Source organism: Ochotona princeps, chromosome 9, assembly GCF_030435755.1.
Source record: "Ochotona princeps isolate mOchPri1 chromosome 9, mOchPri1.hap1, whole genome shotgun sequence".
NCBI lineage: Eukaryota > Metazoa > Chordata > Mammalia > Lagomorpha > Ochotonidae > Ochotona > Ochotona princeps.
Genome location: NC_080840.1, coordinates 37,632,268 through 37,657,114, shown reverse-complemented (window position 1 = coordinate 37,657,114; position 24,847 = coordinate 37,632,268). Strand labels below are relative to the sequence as shown.

At 49.4% G+C, this 24,847-nt stretch overlaps 1 protein-coding gene across 1 annotated transcript in view; it reads left to right on the top strand.

Annotated features, from left to right (window-relative positions):
- PRKDC (protein kinase, DNA-activated, catalytic subunit) overlaps positions 1-16,661 on the top strand; it is a 147,547-nt gene extending 130,886 nt beyond the window's left edge. The window contains exons 74-86 of the mRNA XM_058668618.1: positions 1,613-1,824; positions 2,590-2,677; positions 2,772-2,915; positions 5,712-5,916; positions 7,222-7,289; positions 7,784-8,004; positions 8,209-8,301; positions 11,384-11,473; positions 11,668-11,739; positions 12,347-12,548; positions 13,119-13,307; positions 13,762-13,901; positions 16,295-16,661. Of these exons, the coding sequence (XP_058524601.1) occupies positions 1,613-1,824; positions 2,590-2,677; positions 2,772-2,915; positions 5,712-5,916; positions 7,222-7,289; positions 7,784-8,004; positions 8,209-8,301; positions 11,384-11,473; positions 11,668-11,739; positions 12,347-12,548; positions 13,119-13,307; positions 13,762-13,901; positions 16,295-16,499 (1,929 nt within the window). The 3' untranslated portion in view covers positions 16,500-16,661. The remainder of the gene's footprint in view (positions 1-1,612; positions 1,825-2,589; positions 2,678-2,771; positions 2,916-5,711; positions 5,917-7,221; positions 7,290-7,783; positions 8,005-8,208; positions 8,302-11,383; positions 11,474-11,667; positions 11,740-12,346; positions 12,549-13,118; positions 13,308-13,761; positions 13,902-16,294) is intronic.
- The last annotated feature ends 8,186 nt before the right edge of the window (positions 16,662-24,847 follow it).

Genomic DNA, 24,847 nt, shown 5'->3' with positions numbered 1-24,847 from the left:
TAGGCCAGTTGCAAACAGTTAAAGTGCATGGATGACTGAAGTGCGTAAGGCCAATGAACACAGAATGTTCCAGCAAACTGATAATGAAACGTGAAGACTTACATTAGACATCTTCACTTCTGGGAATTTTTTCAAAAATTTATGGTGTCTAATCTTGTTAAGGATTTTGGAAAGTAGTTACACTAGTCATTTTGAAAATTGAAAAAGAAGTGTTTGGAGGGAATATAACATTGTATGTATTATAGTTTATAGTAATTTTGCTTCTGAAAATTAAAAAAGAGATTAAATTTGTGTAAAAGACAAACAGATGGGTCTTCCTTCCACTGGTTTACTTTCAGGTGGGCCTCAACAGCCAAGGCTGCCCATGCTGAAACCAAGGCTCAGGAACTCAGCCAAGGTCCCTCGCGTGGCTCAAACACTTGGGCCACCACCTGCTGCTGCCTCCCAGCAACAGTGGGAAAGTCAAATTGGAAGCAGAGCTGCATGCAGGCACTTTGGGATGCTAGTTCCCAACCACTAGGTTACGTGCCTCTCTAAACTTCTCAGAATTTATGCTTAAAAAAAAAGATTTATTTTTTTTTATTGGAAATATTGGAAAGTCAGATATACAGAGAGGAAACACAGGAAGATCTTCTGTCCATTGATTCACTCCCCAAGGGGCCACAATGGCCAGAGCTGAGCCGATCTGAAGCCAGGAGCCCCGAACTTTTTAGGTCTCCCACGTAGGTGCAGGATCCCAAGGCTTTGGGCCATCCTTGACTGCTTTCCCAGGCCACAAACAGGGAGCTGGATGGGAAGCAGTGCCACCAGGATTAGAACTGGTATCCATATGGGATCCCAGTGCATGCAAAGTGAGAACTTTAGCCACTAGGCTCCTGTGCTGGGCCTAGAATTTATGCCATAAGTGTATATCACAACTACAGAAAGACACTGGGGGGGGGCTAGTATTGTGGTACAGCGAGTTAAGCCACTACCAGTAACAAAGCATTCCCATATTGACGCAGCAGTTCAAATCCCAGCTGCTCTACTTGCTATATAGTTCCCTGCTAATGACCTTGGACATGCAACAGAAAATAGTCAATGTGCTTGGGCCCCTGCCAGTCAGGTGGGAGGCCCAGATGAAGCTCCTGGCTTTGGCCTAACATAGCCCTGGCCATTGTGGCCATTCAGGGAGTGAACTAGTGGATGTCTGCTTTCTCTCCCTTTTCAGCCCTTCAAGTAAATAAAATAAATCTTAAAAAAAGAAAAGAAATTGTGTATAGAGATGTTCAAGGTAGCATTATCTGTAATAATAACAAAAGAAACAAACAAAAAAACAAACCTACGTGTTCATTGCAGAGCAGCTGTTAAAAGGACTGGGATAAATGAAGAACAGCCTGCGACGCTGTGTGATGCGGGTTTTATTCTTACCAACAATGGCTATGTCTACACAGACTCAGGAAAATGTCTAGAGGACTGTTCACTCCAGTGGATATTTCAGCAGAAGAGGACTGTGGAACAAAGTGTTTTCATTTATTGTGTGCTTGTAATTTTTTTTTCTTAGCTTTATCCATGTAGTGATGCTACTGCCAGTACCAACTGTTCTGGTAAGCCTTGGCTCTCTGTGTTCTAGATGTCCTCCATTCCTTGCTGGCAGTTCATTGGCTGGACCAGTCACCTGGTGGCCTTGCTGGACAAAGAGGAGGCCATAGCTGTCCAGCACACCGTGGAAGAGATTGCCCATCACTATCCACAGGCCATCGTCTACCCGTTCACCATGAGCAGTGAAAGCTATTGCTTCCCGGAGACAGCCACAGGCCACAGGAATAAAGAGTTTGTGGCAAGGTGATACTCCGAAAAATCAATTTGATCAAACACTACCAGGCATAAAAAAATGTGTATGGTGAAAGCACACCAATGGATGCTTATGTTTGTTCGCGTTAATTAAGCTATACTTGAATTTAAAAATCTAAAAAATACCATTTGCTCAAACTGTCTCTCAGGTGTGCTATTTCTTAGAGAACATCTTTAAATTACATTTCATTTTACAAGCTTATCCACAAAATACCCAGCCCATTGCTGGTAACTAGAATCTGCTTGAATCTGACTGGAAGGGATAGTTTTGTTTTGTTTTGTTTTAAGATTGATTTATTTTCTTCTGTCTGCTGGTCCACTCCCCACAGTGACCAAAGCTGAGCCAGTCAGTATTTCCAGGTCTCCCACAGAAGTACAGGGCCCAAAAGAGTTGAGCCACTCCCTTCCAAAGCCACAAAAAGGGAGCTGGATCAGAAATGGAGCAACGGGGACACAAACTGGTGCTCGTTATGGGATGCTAGTGCCGTAGGTGGAGGCACACTTACTATGCCACACCACCACCGGCCCTCGGATAATACTTTAAGTGCTGCTTTCCTTGTCTGTGTAACTGGGTTTAATATGCAAATACATGTGAAATAGAAATGTTTTATTTAATATAGTTAAACAATAGATATTTTTTTACTTAGGTGATACATAAACTGTGTGTTATAATTTATATGCTTAAAATGACACATACACAATAAATAGGCTTGATGTTTGCATGGCCTTTGATTCCATTAATTTTTTGTTTAATAGGATTAAAAATAAGTTGGATCAAGGCGGACTGATTCAAGATTTCATTAATGCTCTAGAACAGCTCTCTAATCCTGATTTAATCTTTAAGGTAATAGAACAGTTTGTAGTACCTGGCACGTAGAACTTGGCTAACCTTTAAACATTGCAATCTGCCTTGATTTTTCTCTCTATTTTCCACATAGGACTGGACTGATGATGTAAGACTTGAACTAGCAAAGCCTACTGTAAATAAAAAGACCATTGAGAACATGTATGAAAGATTGTGTGCAGCCCTGGGTGACCCACGAGCTCCAGGACTGGGAGCCTTCAGAAAGAGGTTCATCCAGGTATGGGCAGACACTGCAGCTGGCCACGCAGATGGTGGCCTCCCTGGGAAGACTGGTTGGATTTTGGGTGGTTCATTAGCAATTCTGGTTTTAAAATGTTGTATGTCTTAGACCCACTGTTTTCTCTGGGATATTGATAATATATTTTTTGGTTTGCTGGTAGCAGGTGGATGAGTAGGCAGAAGTTTGGGGTCTAATTACCTTCTGCTCTTCATACTCAGATCCATAGGTTATATGTGACTTAGTAATTTTTAAAGTTATTAGAGGATCAGAGGAGCCCTTTTAGCTTTTACCACTCAAGTTATCCTCCACACCCCCCTCCCGCCACTGTGAGCAAAATGCCTTCATTGATTCACGTTAAGACGTCTAAGGATGGAAAGAAGTCTCAGGATTGGTACCAAAGGAGAACTTTGTTCCTTAGATTTGTTTAAAATATCTGCTTCATTAGCATCTAAGACACATCTGTCAAGTCCCCCATTTAAAGTATTCAGCATGGTAGTTTCCGCTTAAAACTGTCAGTAGTACGTCAGCTGTAGGACTTTTTCATCACCAGAGACCAGAAACCCTATACCCGTTAGCAGTTGCTCCCCACTCCTGGCTCCCGTGACCTCAGACACCACTGAACTGCATTCCGACTGATCCAACAGGTGGCTTCTTCCACTTAGTACAGTGGCTTCAGAGTTCACCCACGTCATGTTAGCTTGTTCCCAGAAAGCCAGCTGGCTCTGTAACCATCCCTCTGCCTTCTGCCTCCTGCACTAGGCTGGTAGGCTGGGACTTTGTTGTTATCTGTGCCTCCACACACACCCGGAACACTTAGTATGAGGCAGCTTTCGCTAGACAAGTGATGATGTAAATCTGGTAGGTTGATGTTGGTGAGTCGTTTCTCCCTGGGAGAGCTTTAGTTAAAGATGTGAGTGCAGGAACACCCAGAGCCGTCCATGGCCTGGCTGTAACCAGGGACACACCTGCCATGACATTCTGTCCTTCTCTTTACGATACCCATGAGGCTCCCCGTCATGGCCATTGGCCGTATAAGGGTCTCCGGACAGAGCCTGTGCAGACTCATGTAATGAAGTCGCGAGTTTTACTTCAGACCACCATGCTAGTGTTAGTGCAATCTGTAGAATACAGAATACATTGGAGAAGTGTCTCAATGTCTGTTTTTCCCTAAACCGGTGTTCCACACACTTTTCCCACAAAACCACAGATGTTTAGCTCTGCAGGCCACACCAATCTCTGTCCCTGGATCTCGCCTCTGCTGCCGCAGTGTGGGAGCAACCCCACATAGATCATGGCTGGGTGGGTGTGCCTGGCAGCAGCTCACAAAACTCTATCCACAAACACGAGCCACAGCCCGGACATGGCCCACAGGCTAGGGTTTGCCCAAGCTCACGTTTAGCACGTAGCCAGCACTGAAAAGCAGGTGGCTCATCCCGTATGGATTGGGAGTAGCAAGGTAGAAATGGGTCCTCCTCACCCAGCCGAGGCCAGGCTGTTCACTTCTGTAGCCAGCCCTGCCATGCCCTGCCCTGCCCTCTAATTTGAAAATGTCCTCCTGTGGAAGAAGCCCCCCGCACCCCCCAGAAAACAGCACCTGTTGTCTCTGGATACCATAGACAGTATCCTAGACGCTGGTTAGCGTGGCCTATGGTCCCTCCCAGTTGCTACCACTGCATATGCTCCGTCCTGCCTCATGGGCTCAGGGTAGGGGATGGGGTGCCTGGATTGCAAAATTGCCTCTCTCCTCCCTCCCAGGCAGGCCATTGGTTGGGATTTAATTTCTAGTACCTTGGAAAATCTGTCCAGACCTTTTGGGCAATCTTCCTCTGCTTTTCACAGACCATCAGCAGGGAGCTGGATCAAAAATAGACCAGCCAAGACAGCAGCCAGCACCCATATGTTATGGTGGTGTCGCAGGCAGTGGCCTTACTCACTGTACCACAACTCTTGCTCATTTCTCTACTCTTAGCACACTTAACAGAGCAAAGAAGACATTCTTTGTATGTATCAGTTGTCTGTAATGAGTTGTCTTTAAATTATGTTTCCATATCTCCCAGGTTAATATGGTTAGACTGTTTCCAAATTTGATAAAAACATTTCTTATTAAAATTGACTGAGTACATCTTAAGAGCCATTAAGTTACTTGTTAGTAAAACTCTTTTGAGTTTTATTTTTTTATTTAATCAGGGTTATAATTCAAAAAAATATCTGAGTAGGCACTAATTTAAAGAAATAGCCAGCATGTTCCAAACTGGAGTGCTTGTGATAATTGCTAGGAGGACCATCTCTGCAGGCAATTGTCACCCTGGTGGAAGATGCAGAGCCTTTGCTGGCAGGATGTGCTGAGGAATGGAAGAGTCTTTGACTTTTTTTCTCTTCAGCTCTCATGAAGAATCGCAAGCTATTAGTTTTTATTGAGTTACCCCTTTTATTTTGTTGTTTTCAGCTCTGTTCCTAATTGTTTGTGTCATCATAATAATGTGGATCCATAACTGGACAATGAACACAAAGAGGTTAAATGACTTTGCCAAGTGTTTAAAGCCCTTATTAGAATTTATAACGACAAGTCAGCACTAACCACGAGCTTTCTAAAGGCACATGGGAAGCAAACAAAGGCAAGGCCCGACGTTTGGAGTAGTGATGTATTTGAGAAAAGCAAAACTATAAATCCTAAAAGCACAAAGGAAACCTGTGTGACGGGTGTTTGTTTATTATAAACGTTCCTAGGCTTAGAATCTTCTCCAAGGTCCGGAGCGAACGTTCTTGCTGACAGTCGGTTACTCTGCATTTCAGGCCTTTGGAAAAGAATTCGACAAACACTTTGGGAAAGGAGGCTGCAAGCTGCTTCACATGAGGCCCAGGGACTTCGAGGACGTGGTCGCCTCACTGCTGTCCAGAATGAGACAGGACTCGAAGCCTCCCGGGAACCTGAAGGAGTGCTCGCCCTGGATGAGCAACTTCCGCACAGAGTTCCTGAGGGCCGAGCTGGAGATCCCGGGTGAGCCCACCGCAGGGTAGCCGCTCCTCGTGCTCTCGGAGGTGGCGATGTGGGGTCCTGGCAGCTCCCCGACGTTTGAAGGAGTTGAAAACTTCACATTATTTTTTTCTTTACCATTAGGAAAATTGATAATTACTGTGAGTTAGTATGCTTTACTAAATGTCTGATGAGATTATGTTTGCTTCCTGTCCTGGCTCTGTGTGTAAACCCTGGCCACTGTCGAAGCACCTTCGATCGTTGTCAGCAGCCAGGCAGGTGCGCTGAGTTTAAAAGTGTGTCCATACAGGTGGCTCTTGTGCAACCTGGTTTTCCTTGCGGCAACCTTGTGTTCTTGTTCAGTGCATGAATTTTTTTTTTTTTCTCTTTGAAATTTGTAAGACTAGGAAACCGACTGAAACATGCTGAAAATCAGCCTCAGGTAATCTTGCTGAATGAATAAACAAGAGACCCATTTCTACTTTTGGTGACCATCACTCATATCCACAGCAACCATCCGGAACACGCCACACCCGTCAATTTTTACATGCAGTGAGCACAGCTACCAGTGTATTTCCATTCATTGGTCAAATTGGGAAACAATAGGATTGCAGGAAACAAGTCAATTTTATTTCAATAAAAATTTTGAGTAAAAAATTGTTAGATTAGAACTTTAAGATTTGTTTATTTTTATTGGAAAGGCAGATTTACAGAGAGAAACATCTTCCATCCACTGGTTCTATCCTGAAATGACCGCAATGGTTGGAGTTGAACCAGGAGCTTCTTCTGGGTCCCCCATGTGGTTATGGGGCCCAAGCACTTCAGCCTTCCTCTACTGCTTTCTTGAGTCATAAACATGGAGCTGGATCAAAGTGGAGCAGCCAAGGTATGAGCTGGCACCCGTAAGGGATGCCAGCAATTGGAGGTAGAGGATTAGTCAATTTAACTGTTGCACTAGCCCTTAGATTAGTACTTTTAAAAGCTAAATTAACAGGGGCTGACATTGTGGGTAAGGTAATTGGCTATTCCACTTCTAATCCACTCCCTGTTTGTGTTCTTGTGAAAGCAGAAAATAGCCCAAGTGCCTGGGCCCCTGACACCCACATGGGAGACCTGGATGGAGTTCCAGGCTTTTGGCTTCAGACTAGCCCAGCCCTAGCCATGGCAGCTCCTGGAGAGTGAACCAGCAGATGAAAGATCTCTCTTCTGGCTATCCTTCCTTCTGTCTATAACTTTGCCTTTCAAATAAATAAAATCTTTTTTTTTTAATGAACAACGCTGGTTTAAAATAGAGCAGCATATCTGAGCTCGCACTGTGGTTGGTTCCAGGTCAGTATGATGGCCAAGGAAAGCCGCTGCCAGAATACCACGCACGGATCTCGGGGTTTGACGAGCGGGTAGGTGTGCGGCGGTTGGTGCAGGCTGGGCAGTTCCACAGTTACCAGGGACGTGTGTGTGTCTTCTGAAGAGGTGCCTTCCCACACTGCTGCATGCAGGGAGTCCTCTCATTCTATTCTTGACTGCATTTCACTTTCAGTCACAATCAGGGACTCGTGAAACTGAAGAGTAAACCATGTGTGGAGTGTGTGCAGTCAGCCTCCCATGGAAGGTGTACCAACTGGCCCGTGCACGTTGGGAAGATGTCCCCCTTCACTAGCAGTTGTCTGACAGTGGGGCAGCAGGATTCTGTGGGCACAGCATTTGAGCCTGAGCCGGTGGCAGAAATAACTTGCTGGTGCCCAAAGATGCCGGCCTGGCTTCTCTGCTCTCCCCCAGTGGCTCTGCCAGTGGCTCTCCGCAGAGGGAGACCCCTCCTGACCCTGGAGGCATTGGAAAGGCGTGGCCTGGAGCTGGTCTCGTAGCACCTAAGCTGCCATGTTGTGTCTTGAAGGTAAAGGTCATGGCTTCCATCAGAAAGCCGAAACGCATCGTCATCCGTGGCCACGACGAGAGGGAGTACCCTTTCCTGGTGAAGGGCGGCGAGGACCTGCGGCAGGACCAGCGCCTCGAGCAGCTCTTTGAGGTCATGAACATCGTCCTGGCCCGTGACGCCGCCTGCAGCCAGAGGGGCCTGCAGCTGAGGACATACCGCGTGGTGCCCATGACCTCCAGGTGCTGCCCAGTGTTGCGGGTAGGGGGATCTCACAGACAGGGTGCCCTGCAGAACTCAGAAACGTTGGGAAACCAGGGGGTGAGGAGCCACACAAGTGTGGATGTGGGCACTCCATTTTGCTTTGATTCTGCAGAACTCTTTTCCTAGTGAAGAAAGAACAGTTTGGATTCATGCTTACGTGGAAACTTCATCCTGCTTTTCAGATTGGGATTGATTGAATGGATTGAAAACACTTGCACCCTGAAAGACCTGCTTATGGATAATATGTCACGGGAGGAAAAGGAGTCTTACACCAGGTGGGTGAAGGCCGACTGCCTCTCACATCCCGCTCCTGTTCCTCCCTCTGTGGGCTGGGCTTGAGCACACTTTCCTCCCTTTTGTGTTCCCAGAGGTGTATTCATCCCCTGACAGTTGGGGCCTCCCACATGGATGCAAAGGTCGAATAAAGGCTGCAGCTGGACCAGTCTGGAGCCAGGACCTTACCCTAGGTGTCCCGTGTGGGTGGGAAGCAAAGTCCTAAGCACTTGGGCCATCCTCAGCTGCTTTCCCAGGCTATTAGCAGGGGGCTGAATTACAAGTAGAGCAGCTGGGACTTAAACCTAAAGCAGAGGCTTAGCCTGCTGTGCCACAGCACCTGCCCTATAGTTGGCCTTTAGCCTTGCTGTTGGTTGGGTGGATGACCTAAGTGGAGTGCAGGGTACTAAACAGTAGTTGCGGGGTGGGCACTTTACAACAGAGTTTTTTAAAAGTATAGCTATGAAGAAGAGAAGCCATGAAGAAGGGGAAAGAGCTCAGTGTTAAGATTAGTGTGCCAGAGCTTGCCTCAGCTCTTACGGCCTTCTGCAAGGCGCAGGTGTATGGGAGCCCATAATGGTGGAGCTGGGGGTGTGGGGTGCTAGCTCTATGGATGTTTTTCTCGTCTTTTCCTTTCCTTCCCATCCCATTGCCAGCACCAGATGTGGACTCTTTCAAGTCAGGAGAGTTTTAAAAGTTTTTCTCAGGCCCCCTGATGAGAGTCATCCCAGAGGTGGTTGGGCAACTTCTGGTGGCCAGGCGAGGAGGGAGGAGACGGTCAGGGGAGCTGCAAGGCCCATTTCTGCCACTGCGGTCTCCCTCCCTCTGGGAAGCATTGAAACAGGAGCCATTCCACGTAGTCTTACCAAACACTTTCCTGGGTAATGGTCCTGAATGGGGCACTTCCCACCATCTCTCTGCTACAGACGTTTTTGGAGTGCTTTGACTGACATAGTTTCTTTCCTGGGAAAGCTTGGGAAGTTGGAAGAGTGACCACTGGTGTACCAGATGCCAGCTGGCAATGAGGTGCTGGGGCTGGACAGGGCCTATGCCTTCGTGTGCCTGTCTTGCAGGGCCTGGCAATTCAGAACTGCACAGGCACGGCCAACTGGAAAAAGCTTTTCAAACATCCATGTTATATGATGTTACTATCCCTGCTTTCAAGGAAAACAATATGTGATGTATGTGTATGGATGTAATATTAGTATGAAGATCTCCAACCACTCTTGAATGAGGCATTGTAGGCCAGCCTATGGTATGGCAGGTAAAGCCAGCATCCCATTGAGGAGCCGGCTTGTGTGCCCCCTGCTTGCTTGCTGATCCAGCTCCCTGCTACTAGCCTGGGAAAAGCAACATAGGATGGACCAAGTGTTTGGGCTCTTGCCACCCATGTGGGAGACCCAGATGAAGCTTCTGGCTCCTAGCCCAACTCTGGCTATGTGGCTATCTAGGGATAAATTGGGCAAAAACTGTAAAGTTTTGACTGAGAAGAAACCAAAGGATGGAAGATCTGTCTCTCAGTCTCTCTCTCTCTCATTCTCTAATTCTGGCTTTCAAATAAATAAATCATTGATTTAAAAAATCTTATTTGTATTTGAATGGTAGATTTATAGAGAGAGAAGGAGAGACAGAGAAAGTCTGTCCGTTGGTTCACTTACTGCAAAGGCCAGAGCAGAGCCAATTCAAAGCCAGGAACCAGGAGCTTCTTCTAGGTGTCCCATGTGGGTATGGGAACCCAGAGCCGTGGGCCATCCTCTGCTGTTTTCCTTGGTCACTAGCACGGAGCTGAAAGGGAAGTGGAACAGCCAGGACACAAACCAGCACCAATATGATATGTCAGCACTGCAGGCAGAGACTTAATCTAACACACCACGGCCCCTGCCCCACAAATAATTTTTAAAGACATGGAAATAAATGAAATGAGATATTTCCAGCCTCCTCTGGTTAAAACCATTGCTCTTTTCCCCCTTGATTCTGCAGCTTTACAACCTAAGCCTTCTCACCTCTGTTAGAACGGGGAGAGAACTTAGATGAAAACAGAGTAGTCTGTTTGTGACATTAACTTCACAGTGACTTGGAAAAAATTTACCTGAAGTATCAAGTCACAGGTGAAATTGTTCTGTCTTAAGATCTTCATTGGGAGCCTGGTGTGATAGCCTAGCAGCTAAAGTTCTCACCTTGCATGCACCAGAATCCCAAATGGGTGCCTGTTGTAATCCCAGCAGCCCCACTTCCCATCCAGCTCCCTGCTTGTGGCCTAGGAAAGCAGTCGAGGACGGCCCAAAGCCTTGGGACCCTACACCCACATGGGAGACCTTTAAGGAGGCTCCGGGCTCCTGGCTTCGGATCGGTGCAGCTCCAGGTATTGCAGCCACTCAGGGAGTGAATTATTGGACAGAAGATCTTCTTTGTGTATCTCCTCTCTGTGTATCTGACTTTGCAGTAACAATAAATAAATCTTAAAAAAAAAAAGATCTTCGTTGGAAAACTGTAAAGTTTTTGCCACAAACCTGAGAGATGATTAAATGTACAAATGCTGCCTGGTTTCCCGCCGCTCCAATACTGCCTTTTTGCTATGAAACATTGGAATGCAGCTCTGGTGTGCATTTCACACATCCGTTGTCATCTAAGGCAGTGCGTTCTAGTGCATCGCAGTGCACAGGTACTGCAGTTAACAAAGCAGAGAACAGGCCAGGCTCCATCCCACAGGTCCCACGTGGGCATGTGTCTGGGCAGCCGCAGGCTGAGCCGTGACTTGCTGGGGCCCTGGCGGCTCCATGAGAGGCTCCGGCTGACATAGCTGGGGCACCGACACTCAGGGTGAGCTCCTCCCGGGCCTCTCTGCTTGGGATGGGGGACTAGAGGGTGTGACTGCTAAGTGCCTGGGATTTTGAACAGGCAATGGCTACAGTTTCTTTGGGAGTGACTCATGTGTAGTGGCTAGATCCAGCGTAAAGTGGGGGTCACTGTGTGTGATTCAACATGACGAAAAGTCACTTTTCCTGCCTCTGTGCTACCTTTCAGTGACATCCTGGTCTGTGTGAAATATTAGCTGATGCTGATTCCCTTTTTCTTACCTGCTAGTGGCCCCAAAGCACCAGTGTATGACTACGACGAGTGGCTGACAAAGATGTCAGGCAAGCATGGCGTCGGGGCCTACACACTAATGTACCAGTGAGTTCTGTTTTGATTTTCCCTCATTCCTCTCAAAGTTGCTTATTTATATGTGAGTCCCAGAAAACTGTGCCTAGATATACTGAATACCTGGTTGATATTTAAGCTTATTGAAATGAAAAGAATTTTAAAATCAAAGTTTAAAGTCACAAGACTTTTGTTGTAGAGACATGCTTCCTGTCATTAAATCACAGGAGAGCGAGTCATACAGAAACCATCACGGCCTTCAGGAGAAGAGAAAGCAAAGTGCCTGCTGACCTCTTAAAGTGAGCTTCCCCAAGGCTGGCCCTGCAGCCCACCTGCCCCCGTGCCAGGTCCCACCTGCTGTGTCTGTCCCCATGGCTGGCCCTGCAGCCCGCCTGCCCCCCGTGCCAGGTCCCACCTGCTGTGTCTGTCCCCATGGCTGGCCCTGCAGCCCGCCTGCCTCCGTGCCAGGTCCCAGCTGCTGTGTCTGTCCCCAAGGCTGGCCCTGCAGCCTGCCTGCCCCCCCCCCCCCGTGCCAGGTCCCACCTGCTGTGTCTGTCCCCATGGCTGGCCCTGCAGCCCGCCTGCCCCCGTGCCAGGTCCCAGCTGCTGTGTCTGTCCCCATGGCTGGCCCTGCAGCCCGCCTGCCTCCGTGCCAGGTCCCAGCTGCTGTGTCTGTCCCCATGGCTGGCCCTGCAGCCCGCCTGCCCCCGTGCCAGGTCCCACCTGCTGTGTCTGTCCCCATGGCTGGCCCTGCAGCCCGCCCCGTGCCAGGTCCTAGCTGCTGTGTCTGTCCCCAAGGCTGACCCTGCAGCCCGCCCCGTGCCAGGTCCTAGCTGCTGTGTCTGTCCCCAAGGCCGGCCCTGCAGCCCGCCCTGTGCCAGGTCCTAGCTGCCATCTCTTTCCCAGGTGTGCTTTCGTGAGGATGAGCACTGGGCCTGAGGCCTTCCTGGCACTGCGCTCCCACTTTGCCAGTTCTCACGCACTGCTCTGCGTGAGCCACTGGCTCCTGGGCATTGGGGACAGACACCTCAACAACTTCATGGTGGCCACGGAGACAGGGACTGTGATTGGAATCGACTTTGGCCATGCATTTGGCTCAGCTACCCAGGTACATGGCCTCACCAGGTCATAGGAGAGGGGACCTAGGACTCTGTGACACCATCTGAAGTGGATAGTTTTTCAGGACGAAGGGAGGCAGAGGGTGGTTTTCGTCCTGGCTAGTGGGTCTGACACTGTTGCAGAACAAGTAATGATCTCAGCTTTGTTTTGGTCTTCTCCAGAGGGGGAGGAGCTGTGCGGGAGATCGCACTGTGAGAACCAGGGGTAAAGTGCAGAGGATGTGGGAGGCGCACTCAGCTTGGGGAGACCTCAGCATCCAGCTGCCTGGTATGAGCTGCGACACAGGTCTTTGTTCCAGCAATAGCCTCTGGATGCATCTCCCTGCAGGCTGCATGGGCCCATGCACACAAGCAGGCTTACCCACTGAGAGGCCATGGGAGCTGGGCTCAGTGCTCCCAGCACAGGAGCTGGCCTCTGTAACTAGAGAGCAGGACCCAGAACTGAAGCTCTCGGAGTGTGAGCAACAACTTGGGGAGAAGCTGCCTCGCTTGTGCTCTGTTACCTGGCAATTTCTGATTGGCTCTTCTACCTCTTGGCCCGGATTTTCTCTCTTGTGCAGTTTCTGCCCATCCCGGAGCTGATGCCTTTCCGCCTCACACGGCAGTTCATCAATCTCATGTTGCCCATGAAGGACACGGGACTCATCTCTGGGGTCATGGGGCATGCGCTGAGGGCCTTGCGCGCCGACCCAGGTCTGCTCACCAACACCATGGACGTGTTCATAAAGGAGCCCTCCTTCGACTGGAAAGTAGGTGTCCTCCCGTCATGCTGCTCACTGCGCGTGTGGGCCCCGTGGCTCCACACCGTCCCAGGGTGTCCCAGCGTGTCCTGGCAGTGCTGCACATCTGTTCACTGGAGCATTCACAGGGACAGATGCAACAGTTCTTAAAGCCGCCACTTGGGCTTGTGTGGCCTGAGAACCAGAGGGAGAGGGTAATGGATGGAGGCAGTGGGTATGGTGCAGGCCGCTGGGCTCATGGCTGCCTGGTGTGGTAGGAGTGCACCTGTCCCCACACAGCTGTCACTCAGTTGGAAACCCATTACAGTTGCACCCCTGCTTGGGAGGGAAGCCTCACGCCACCCTGCACGCCACACAGAAAGCTGTAGTGCGCGTGCCCGTTGCAGGGATTAGTGTATTTTAAGGTGAGGGTGCAAATCAATCTGCATGAATGTGATTGGAAAAGTGTGTTCTCCTCTTTCAGTGTTTTGAACAGAAAATGCTCAAAAAAGGAGGCTCATGGATTCGAGAAGTAAATATCACAGAAAAAAACTGGTACCCCCGACAGAAAATCCATTATGCTAAGAGAAAGCTGGAAGGTGCCAACCCTGCCGTTATCACTTGGTAAGATTGTCCTCTCTGGGGAGAAGCCACAAACCACCCCACGCTGCTCCTTTCTGCCCAGTGGGCAGACATGCAAGATGCAGGATGCCCTCCTGGCAGCCCACATGCCAGGGGCGGCCTTGGCCCCAGGCAGGGGAGACCATGACCTGACACCCGTGTGCCAGCCCCACCATTGCTGGGACCTGCGGCCTCAGCCCCAGTGGCTCCCTCTCAGACAGTAGCCAGCTGTCTTCCCACAGGAGGCCAAGGCTCAGGTCAGCTTCTGACCCTTGGGGTTTAGACAGCCAGCAGCCAGCTTTCTGCAGGAGGAAACCACAGGGTCCAATGCGTGCAACACACATGTGCGAATACAGTACCAGCATCCTTGCTGGCTGATGATCCAAATGGCATTGGCTGGTGTTTATGTCAACCTTTCAGTTTTTCTTGTTAAACTCTTAATCAAATAGAAATGTAGAGAATGTGTGGAAAAGAATAACAGTTGGACTTTAGAATTAAGAAAGTGACAGTCTTTATATATGATATGATATATGTGATAATTCTGTCCACTGATTTCACTCACCAAATGCCCACAGCAGCTGGGTTTGGACCAGGCCTCAAACGGGAGACTGGCTCTCCCTTCAGCTCGTCCACGTGGATAATGGAGACCCAAGCACTTGAGTCATTGCCTGCTGCCTGCCTCCCAAGGTCTGCCTTAGCAGGAAGATGGAGCTAGTAGTGGAGCCACTTGCTGAACCCAGGTACTCTAATGTGCAGGTAGCTCAACCAGCTTCTAAACCAGTAAGTCAAATGGCCGCCTTGTTTTTGAAAGGATACCAAGACCTGTAAATGGACTCTCCAACAGGCACTGGTGGAAGAATGAAGTTGGAGCCCCATGTCCCACTATCTGCCAAAATGGATCAACGATCTAAATATAAAAGCTAAAGCTAGCGGCCAGTGTTGTGGCAAACTGAGTTAGGCCGCTGCCTGCAAGGCCAGCTTCCCATCCTGAAGCATCCATTTGAATCCCACGTGGCACTGCTTCTGACCCAGCTTCCTACTAACGTACCTGGGAAGGCAGGGAAGGGTGGCCCAAGTCCTTGGATGCCCGCCACGCATTTGGGAGACCCTGTCCAGATGGAGCGCCTGGCCTTAGCCTGGCCCTACCCCAACTCTTGCTGGCATTTGAGGGATGAACTAGCAGATGAAAGATCTCTCTCACACACATTAAACATTTTCTTAGAAGTTCATAGAGGGGCTAGTGCTGTAGCACATCCAGTTAAGCTGCCTCCTGTGGTGCCAGCATCCCATATGACCATTGATTGGGATCACAACTGCTCCACATCCAATCCAGCTCCCTGCTGATGCGCCTGGGAAAGCAGTGGAAGATGGCCCAGGTGCTTGAGTTCCTGCCTTCCATGTAGGAGATCTCAGTGGAGTTCAGGCTCCTGGCTTTGGCTTGACCCAGCTCTAGATGTTGTAGCCATTTGTAAAGTGAACCAGTGAGTGGAAGATTCAATCTCTCTCTCTGTAACTGTGCCTTTCAAATAAATGTTTAAATAATTTATGGAACATGGAAATAAATGAGAAGTCTGTTTTTGTACAAAATGTTTGGAAGCCCATGCATAGCTTTTTGCATAGCACTCATTTTCCATGACCTTTTGAAGACCTGTTTAATGCATGGATTTTAAAACATCTTGTACCAAAATAAGCTTATCTCTAAATTCCATGTTCTACAAACTTTTTGATGTTAACTCATGTCTGATAAGGAGCTTATGTCTGGGGGAAGGAAAAAACCAAACCCTTGCAACTCAGTAACAGGCAATCCAGCTGAAAAATGACCAAAGGAATGGAATGGATATATTTTTGTAAAGAATATAGACAACTAGCTAATAAGCACATGAAAAATAAAAGTGTAAAGGTCGACCTGAGTAGCTAACAGCAAACTACAGGTAAGACAATATGTCACACCTCAACCATCGAGCTGCCCGGGGCCTGTAGAGGATGCAGGACCCTCCTGCGTTGCTGGTGGGAGCAGGAGGCCTGGCCGGGGCTCCAAGCCTTAGATGCAGGGTTAGCGTTTGACCTGGTGCTGGCACTCCTCAGGAGCACCGGAAGACCTGGCACTCCTCGGGGTGGGAAGGAGGCCGCGCCAGGAGGAGCCAGCACTCCTCAGGGGGCTCCCCAAGAGGAGTGGGCACACACATCTGCACACCATCTTTGGAAATGAATGGTCAGCCTCACCTTTCACCTTCTGTTGTCACAGACTCCCGGCTTTCAGTTCAAGGTTAAGTGTGAGAAGGAGTGCTACGTGAGGAGGAGAAGGAACATCTGGACAGGGTGGCTGGGCAGGCAGGCCCCCGAGGAAGAGGGCTGTGCCGGTGGCATTTTGACGTGTGTCGCCTCTTCTCTTCCAGTGATGAGCTGCTCCTGGGCCACGAGAACACACCTGCCTTCAGGGACTTGCAGGCTGTCGCTGCGGGAAACAAAGATCGCAACATCCGGGCCCGGGAGCCCAAGAGTGGCCTCTCCGCTGAGACTCAAGTGAAGTGCCTGATCGACCAGGCCACGGACCCCAACGTGCTGGGCAGAACCTGGGCCGGCTGGGAGCCCTGGATGTGAGGCCAGCAGGCCTGCAGCTGCTGTGGGTGGGCTGCTGTGGGCTCTCAGAGCACAGAGGTGCCTGCCTCAGCCACTTGAGCTGTTGTCACTGAATGGCATTTTGCCATGTGATGCATCATCACCTATTTGTCAGTTTGCCAGAGGATGAACTCTGGGATCTTTCCAGGTTGGGTCTATGATGAATGAAGCTGATAAAAAAAAAAAAGAGGATCCTGAACTTTCATTACTAACAATGATTTGACTTCTGAAACATGAAAACAAAAAACAATTTTTGGTATGTATCAAAGATTATGTTATCTGAGATTAGGTTAGGGTAATAAGATGTAATTAGACAAATGCATATCTACGTTGATCAGAAATGACTGTACTTCATTCTTTTTATTGTTGTTGACTTAATTTTTTTGTTGTTGTTTGTTGACTTACCTAAGAGACAGAGTTGCAGAGAGGGAGAGACGGAAGGGAAATCTAACCACTGATTCATTCTCGAAGTGGCTGAAACAATGGCTGGTGCTAGGTCAGGGACCTCAAATTCTTATCTGGGTCTCCCATGTGAGTGGCAGCAGCCCAAGGAGTTGTGAGCCATCTACTTTGCTCTACCTGGGAGCATTAGTGGAAACCAAATGAGCAACTAGGACTTGAACCACTGCCTGCGTAGAGGATGCTGGCATGGCAGACAGCAGCCTAACGTGCTGCACCACAACACTGGCCCCTGCCTTTGATGGTGGTTTTTTTTTTCATTTTCTCTTCTAGTTTTGACATTTCATGAATACGGTTGTTCTCTGGAAGAGAAAGTACTCAGGGAAAGGCCCCTTCCCAGTGTCCAGCCCTGCCAGCTCGTAACCCTGGCAGGGCCCCTGAGCCATGGCAGTGCCCTGTGTCTGAGCCCCAGGAACACAGTGCTCTTAGCCATGGTGGATCCGCTGTGGAATGCAGAGACAGCACCGGCCCACTGCCTCCCGCCGGCCCGCACGCGCCTGGGACTGTCTGCAGATTGGATTCCTGCTCCTTGTTGGAGTTTTTTTTTTCCCCTCTCAAAGCATTCATGTTTGGAAACTCTCCATGAGTTTGAGAAATAATCATCTTAAGCATATGTAACAATTTTTTCCCAAAAAATAGGGCCTAATTCTTAGCAGTTGCAAGAATATCAGTGTTGACCTTACATGATAGTTTCTGACATTACCTGCCAAGTTTATATTCTGATGACTACGAGTTGATTGAATAACTGCCGAGGGAGACTTCCTGAGACTTCCTGGTCACATCCTCACAGCCTCCAGCCACCACCCCCCAGCCCACCATCACCCTAATTGTCACCAAGCCCCTCAGTACCTGGAGTGAGGGCTGGGGGAGGCAGGTGGCAGCTTCCTGGCCCTGCCTGTGACTGGCAGAGAGGGTGGAGGGGTCATGTGGGCTTAGCACAGCTTACTGACAAGGCCACGGGCTGGCTTCAGACCCTCTAGAGCTGCCCTGCTGTGGGGGTTCTCGAGGGTCCTGGGAGGGTGGCTCGGCAGCCCTGCCGGAGACATGAGGGTCCCGCTTTGGAAGGCTACCAGCAATCCTAGCACCCCAGCCACCCCCTCCCCAGCACTGGGGAATTCCTGCATCCCCCTGCTTCTGTGGAATGCGGTGCGGTGCCGGGAGAAGGGGGAGGAGGGGCTGCTGCCTTGCTGGAACTCCCCTGACAGCGCCAGCCAGCTCCTCTTCAGATGGAGTCTGCTGCCAACCAGCAGTAGATACAAGCAACCTTCAGCTGAGGGTGGAAATGCCCGGCACGGGCCTCTGGGCCATGGTGGGGTTACCCCTGAGTGCCTGGGTTCAAATCCTTGCTTAGTTTTCTGTTCAAAGTCCGTCTAGTGCTGTTCCCCATCTGGAGTCACCCAGCAGTCCCAAGATGAACTCCCGCCCTCCCCCCCACCTCTGAGCATTATGAGCGGTTGGGGATTGAAGCAGCAGTCAGAAGATCTCACTCTTGAAATAAAAGGGTATTTTCTTAATGTTTAAAAAATGTTTTTCAAAGTATGTTTATTGCAAAGGCAGAGAGGAAGATCTTCCATTTTCTTGTTCACTCTCCAAATGGCCTCAGTGGCTGGAGTGAGCCAATCCAAAGCCAGGAGCCTGGAGCTTCTTCCAGGTCTCCCATGCAGGTGCAGGGTCCCAAGGCTTTGGGCTGTCCTCTGCTGCTTTCCCAGGCCACATGCAGGGAGCTGGGTGGGAAGTGGAGCCGCCAGGGCACAAACCTTGCTCATATAGGATAGTAGCTTGCTGGTGAAAGATTAACCTGTTGAGCCACTGCTCCAGACCTGAAATAAAGGTTTTAGACCAAATAAACAAAAAAATGGAAATGTTATGCCATGAAAATTAAACATTTATGTTCTCAACAAGTGGCCAAAGAAATTTAGTTTATTTGGTTCATTCTCCAATTGGCCATCATGGTTGGAAGCCAGGCAGAAGCCAGGAGGCAGGAGCGCCCCCATGTGTCAGGGGTCCAGGGAGTTGGGCCATCCTCTGCTGCTTTGCCCAAGCAAATTAGCAGGAAGCTAAACCAGCAGCCAGGGTCGAACCAGTCGCTGATACAGAATTCAGTATTGTAGGTGGTGGCTTAAGCAGCTGTGTCAGCCCAGAAATTCTTTCTTTAAAGAAAAAGTGATCATGCAGTAGGAAGCTTCCAGAAATTCATGGAAATGCATGTTGTGGGGGGAAAAAAGCCACAACTTCACGGACTTAAATTTTGACGCCAAAATAAATTTAATCCCACTGGTCCACAGGCTTGTGAGTATCTGAAAATCCTACATGCACATAACTAAGGAAAGAGTTTGGGCCACAGCACAAATGTACCGGAGCTGCCTTCCAGGCTGAGGGACGAGCTGATGACACTGCTCTGGCTGCTGCCGCCTGCCTTTGGCCGTACCTTGTGCTCGCATCCCAGTAATGCGGGCTGAATGAACGGAATCAGTTGTGCGTGTGGAACACTGTTTTTACAAGGACTGTTTTCCCTGTCGATAAGAGCTGGTTGGTCCAGGTGCCAGTGGGCCTGTCTGCTTAGGAGTCCCTCGTGGCATACAGTGCCGTCAAAAGAAGCCGATGCTGGGCCCATTGCAGTAGCCTGGCAGCTCAAGTCCTTACCTTGTATGTGCAGGGATCCCATATGGGTTGCAGTTCAAATCCTGGCAGTTCCGCTTCCCATCCAGCTCCCTGCTTGTGGCCTGGGAAAGCAGTCGAGGATGGCCCAAAGTCTTGGGATCCTGCACCGTGTGGGAGACCTGGAAGAGGCTTCTGGCTCCTGGTTTCAGATTGGCTTAGCTCTAGCAGTTGTGGTCATTTGGGGAATAAATCGTTGGATGGAGGGTCTTCCTCTCTGTATATTTGACTTTCCAATAAAAACAAGTAAATCTTAAAAAAAAAATGACACTGCGTAGCATCCAGAGAGGCACGCACACAGCTGCTCCAGATACCCGTCCTCCCTACACACTCTGCAAGCTCACCCTCACTGCAGCCCCAATCTCAATGCTATGATTCTTTAATTTTTTAATTCTTTGTTTTTTATTGGAAAGGCAGATTTACAGAGAGAAGGAGACACAGAGAGAAAGGTCTTCTGTCTGCTGGTTCTTTCTGCAAATGCCACAATGGCTGGAGCTGAGCTAACCTGAAGCCAGGAGCCTGGAGCCTTTTCCAGGTCTCCCACATGAATGCAGGGACAGAGCCACATAAGCCATCCTTTGAATGGCATATTAGAAGAGAAGTGGAGCAGCTGGGACTCGAACCAGGGTCTGTATAGGATGCCACCACTGCATGCAGAGGCTTAGTTGGCTACATCACACAACACTAGCCTGATCCTAATTCTGTGTAGTTTGTTTTCTTTCTTTCTTTCTTTCTTTCTTTCTTTCTTTCTTTCTTTCTTTCTTTCTTTCTTTCTTTCTTTCAGATATTATTATTATTATTATTATTATTATTATTGGAAAGGCAGATCAAGTTTACAGAGAAGGAATAATAGAAATATCTTCCAATTACTGCCTCACTGCCCAAGTGGCTGCAACAGCTAGAGATGAGCCCATCCAAAGCCGAGGCGAGGAGCCTCCTCCAGGTCTCCCACGCGGGTGCAGGGTCCCAAGGCTTTGGGCTGTCCTCGACTGCTTTCCGCAGTCACAAGCAGAAAGCTGGGTGGGAAGCAGGATTAGAATCAGTGCCCATATGGGATCTGAGCGCTTGGAGATGAGGATTTTAGCCAGTGAGCCATCACACCGGGCCCTGTTCTGTTTTAAAGTGACTACACAAACGCTGAGTTCATGACTCTGCCAGCATTGCTGCCAAGCAAAATACAGGGCCACGTTCCTGTGAGCCCCTGCCCACAGCATTGTCCTCAGCTTATTCCAGTCTGAACTTGTCCTAAGCGCGTTTAGACACCTGACTCAGTAGGTATGATTGGTTCCTGGCTATGGGGCTTACAACCTACCTGTGTCATGCTAACATGTGTCTTTTTTTTATTTTACTTTTAATATTGTTTACATAGTTGAGAGGGGTGCACGCTCATATGGGCCTCTGATTAGGGTGGGGAGGGTCAGGTGTGGAGAAAGGTGGGTGGGATATATGTTTTTTTTTTTTTAAGAATCTGTATGGTGGGGAGGGGGAGAGGGGTGCTTCTTTCTATCAAACTATATCAGCACCTGGGGATGGGGGACAGTCATTTGGTAATGGCCTATAAACTCCAGTATGCAGAATAGTTCCAAGGCTGTTCCAAGGCTGTTACTTGAGTGGCTTTCATAGCTCTGAGACAGTGTTGGTTTTTTTGTTCCAGAGCTGAGAAAGTCTTGCCAAGGTCTACTGACCAAGTCCACCTTAGTGCATCCCCAGGCCCAGGAACATGCTGTTAGCTTGGCCAACATTGTCCAACCTGTTCTGCTTTCCATCCTCTGACAAGGCAGTTATGTTCCCCATGGGCCTGGATGAGCTGACTGACGTGTCCCCATAGCACACGTCTCGTGAAGAACATCACAGCCTCGTGTACCCAGGAACACTTTGGTGCAGCCCCCAGGGCTGTTGTAAATGGTGACGTGATCAGCACGAAGTGCACAGTGTGGAGCCTGCTTGTGGCCCAGCAGGTTACGTTGCAATGTAGCAAGCCCACAACCCATAAGGGAGGGCCTGGCTTGAGTCCCAGCCACTCTGCTCGGAATCCAGTTTCCTGCTCATGGCCTGACAGACTGCAGATGATGGCTCAAGTTCTGAGTCCCCAGCAGAGCTCCAGGCTCCTGCCTTCAGTCTAGTTGAGACCCGGCTGTTCAGGTGATTTGGGGAGTGAACCAGCAAGGGGAGATAGCTGCCTGGTTGTCAGTTTGCACAATAAGAAGTTTTGAATGTACTAAATACGGATCAGTGCAGTGATATATAAGCTAATCCTCTTTCCGCAGTGCCAGCATCCATATGGCTACAGGATCGTGTCCCAGCTATCCCACCTTTATCCAGTTCCTTGCTAATGTCCTGGGAGAGCAGCGGAAGCAATTATCAGGTCATCTCTTCAAAACACTTTCTTCCGATTCTTCAATGACACATACGTCATACAGTAGCATCACTTTCTTCAAGAAGGTTCTTGATTTTCTTCTTCATTTCTTCAGCGACACACTAGTCACTCAGTAGCATGTTTTTTAACTTCATGGTATTGTTGATTTCTTTTTTTTCTTCCTGTTGTTGATTTTGTTTTGTGGCTTTTCATTTAAGGGAATGTATAGTAACTGTGTAATGGAGACTGTCATATCCAGATGTGAGGATACAATGCAGTATGCATCTCTACTTCCAGACAAAGATGGACTCCCAATCTTGACAATAGGATGCTGGACTCTCTGTCATTGTCCATGCCCGCAGTGATGAACATCTGAAGAACTATACTATAGTAACGATATAGGGGAAGTCAGTGAGGGGAGAGGGAATTGGGGCTGGGATAAGGGCAATCCCAGGACCTATGGAACTGTATCATAAAATGATAATAATAAAAAGAAGCAAAATTTTAAAAAGAAAAAAAAAAGAAATTCCCACGGCCACTCCAACCTGCAGCAACCACAGCAGGTCTTCCTGTCCTCTGCCTTCGCTGGACACCGGGTTCCTGCCTGGCGTGTGTGCATATTCATGCTTATTGCCCCAGTTGCCTCCGGGCTGCTGTGGTTTGGGGCATGAAGAGGGTCTCGAGGCTGCGGAGGAGCTTGTGTGAAAAGAGCCGCTTTGTTGGCCACTTTCACCCCGTCCCTGAGTGTGGCATACGGCCGTTCTGCTAGGGCTTCTAAGGGTGCATTATCACTCCGTGTTTCCTTAGGGTGTGCTGAGCCTCTTGGATGTGTAGATTCACATCTTTAACAAGCTGCGTGACTTCAAATGTTCTCCCTGCCTCCTCCCTCCCCACGCAGGTGGTCTTTTTATTTTCTTTTATTTTTAAGGATTTATTTATTTTTATTGGAAAGTCAGATGCACAGAGAGGAGGAGAGACAGAGAGGAAGATCTTCTCTCTGATGATTCACTCCCCAAGTGGCTGCAACAGCCGGAGCTGCGCTGATCCGAAGCCCGGAGCCAGGAGCCTCTTCCAGGTCTCCCATGCAGATGCAGGGTCCCAAGGCTTTGGGCTGTCCACAACTGCTTTCCCAGGCACAGGCAGGAAGCTGGATGAGAAGTGGGGCAGCTGGGATTAGAACTGGCACCCATATGGAATCCTGGCGTATTCAAGGCAAGGACTTCAGCCACTAGGCTATGGTGCCGGGCCTGCAGGTGGTTTTTAGGCACCCTTCACCCTGACCCCCTCTGCTGCAGACTCCCAATTCCCTGAGCCTGTGCTAACTTCCCGTCATTGTCTCTCTGTATTACCCTCACTGCTTATTTTCCACCAGCTGACATTTGGCTTCGCGGATTCTCCCAGGGGTGTGTGCAAACCTGTCACTGTGACGCCCGGGGCACTCTGCCACTTAGCTCCCCGTACAGTGTCGATTCCTCCCACTAACTCCTCTCCGTCTGCCTGCGCCCTGCTTTCCCAGCGTTCTCTGTCTGTGGTCTCTGCTGCTGTGGCTTCCAGATGGACAGCTGGGCTTTGTGCAGGGAGCCTGAAGTCTGGCCTCCTTGGGGGAGCATTTCTCATTCAATTGCTTCACAGGATGAGCCCACCAAAGGGTCACCCTTTTCGGCATGTCTCATAAACGTGATTTTATAAACCGAGACATTTTGGAACATTCATGTGGCAACTCCTCAAATCAGATTCCCCCTCCCCTGGGTCAGGGCTGTTTGTTGTGGGCCATTGTTATGTGTCTAGTGACTTTTTGGTCCGGGTTTTGTGAAAGGTTGTGTTCTCTGTGGCGCGTGACCACCCTAGTCTGTGTCCCATTAGCTTTGTGGTCAGCCAGTGTTTCAACACAATTACCTTAAAGGCCCCAAACACACCCCTCCTCCCCATAAACAGAAAAATAAAAGAGGAAACCAAATGCACCCAGCCTTGGCGGCAGGTTCCTGGGCACCTATGCCACACTTTCTTGCCCCAGGCAAGCACTATGCGGCTGACAGTGACTGCTCAGTTCAAGGGCTTCTTTGTTTTCTGGCCCCAGGCCCTGCTGGGCTTGTGCACCTGCTGGTGACGCCCCAGAACGTGCAGGTCCATCTAGAAGACTTGCTTCCTTGCATCTCCTTTCCCCCTTTCTGCACAGGCTTGGTGTCACTTGTCACTGGCTGTGGCAGCCAGTTCTTTCTCTTGGCCTGCTTTCAGCAAATGCCCACCTGCCACCCCTTATTCGGGTCCTTCGGAGAGCTGCTGGCCAGGTCCAGGGGCACGATGGATGGTGACAGAATGTGTCAGCCATTTTCAAAGAGGATGCAGCCCTGGAGATCCCTGCTCCTCCAATGTGGGTGATGTCACTCCTTGCTTAGCTCTTGAGTTTTCGATTCACGCAGCATTGTGTGTGTGTGTGTGTGCATGTTTTAATTGGAAAGTCAGATTCACAGAGAGAAAGAGTGGGTTATGGGGAGAGTCAGGCTGTAATTGACTGTACCTACTGATGCACGCATGAGCCAGAGTAAGTGCAAGTTGGTTGGGCTTTGCTGCAGCATCAGCTGATAAGTGCTGGGACTAGGGCAAATCCTGTCTTCCGTCCACTGGTTCACTCCTCAAGTGGCCACAATGGCCAGAGTTGAGCTGATCCATAGCCAGGAGCTTCCTCTGGGTTTCCCACGCAGGTGCAGGGTCTCAAGGCTTTGAGCCATCCTCTACTGCCTTCCCATGCTACAAGCAGGGAGCTGGATGGGAAGTGGGCTGCTGGGACATGAACCTGTACCCATATGGGATTTGGTGCATGCAATGCAAGAACTTCAGCTACTAGGCTACTGCACCA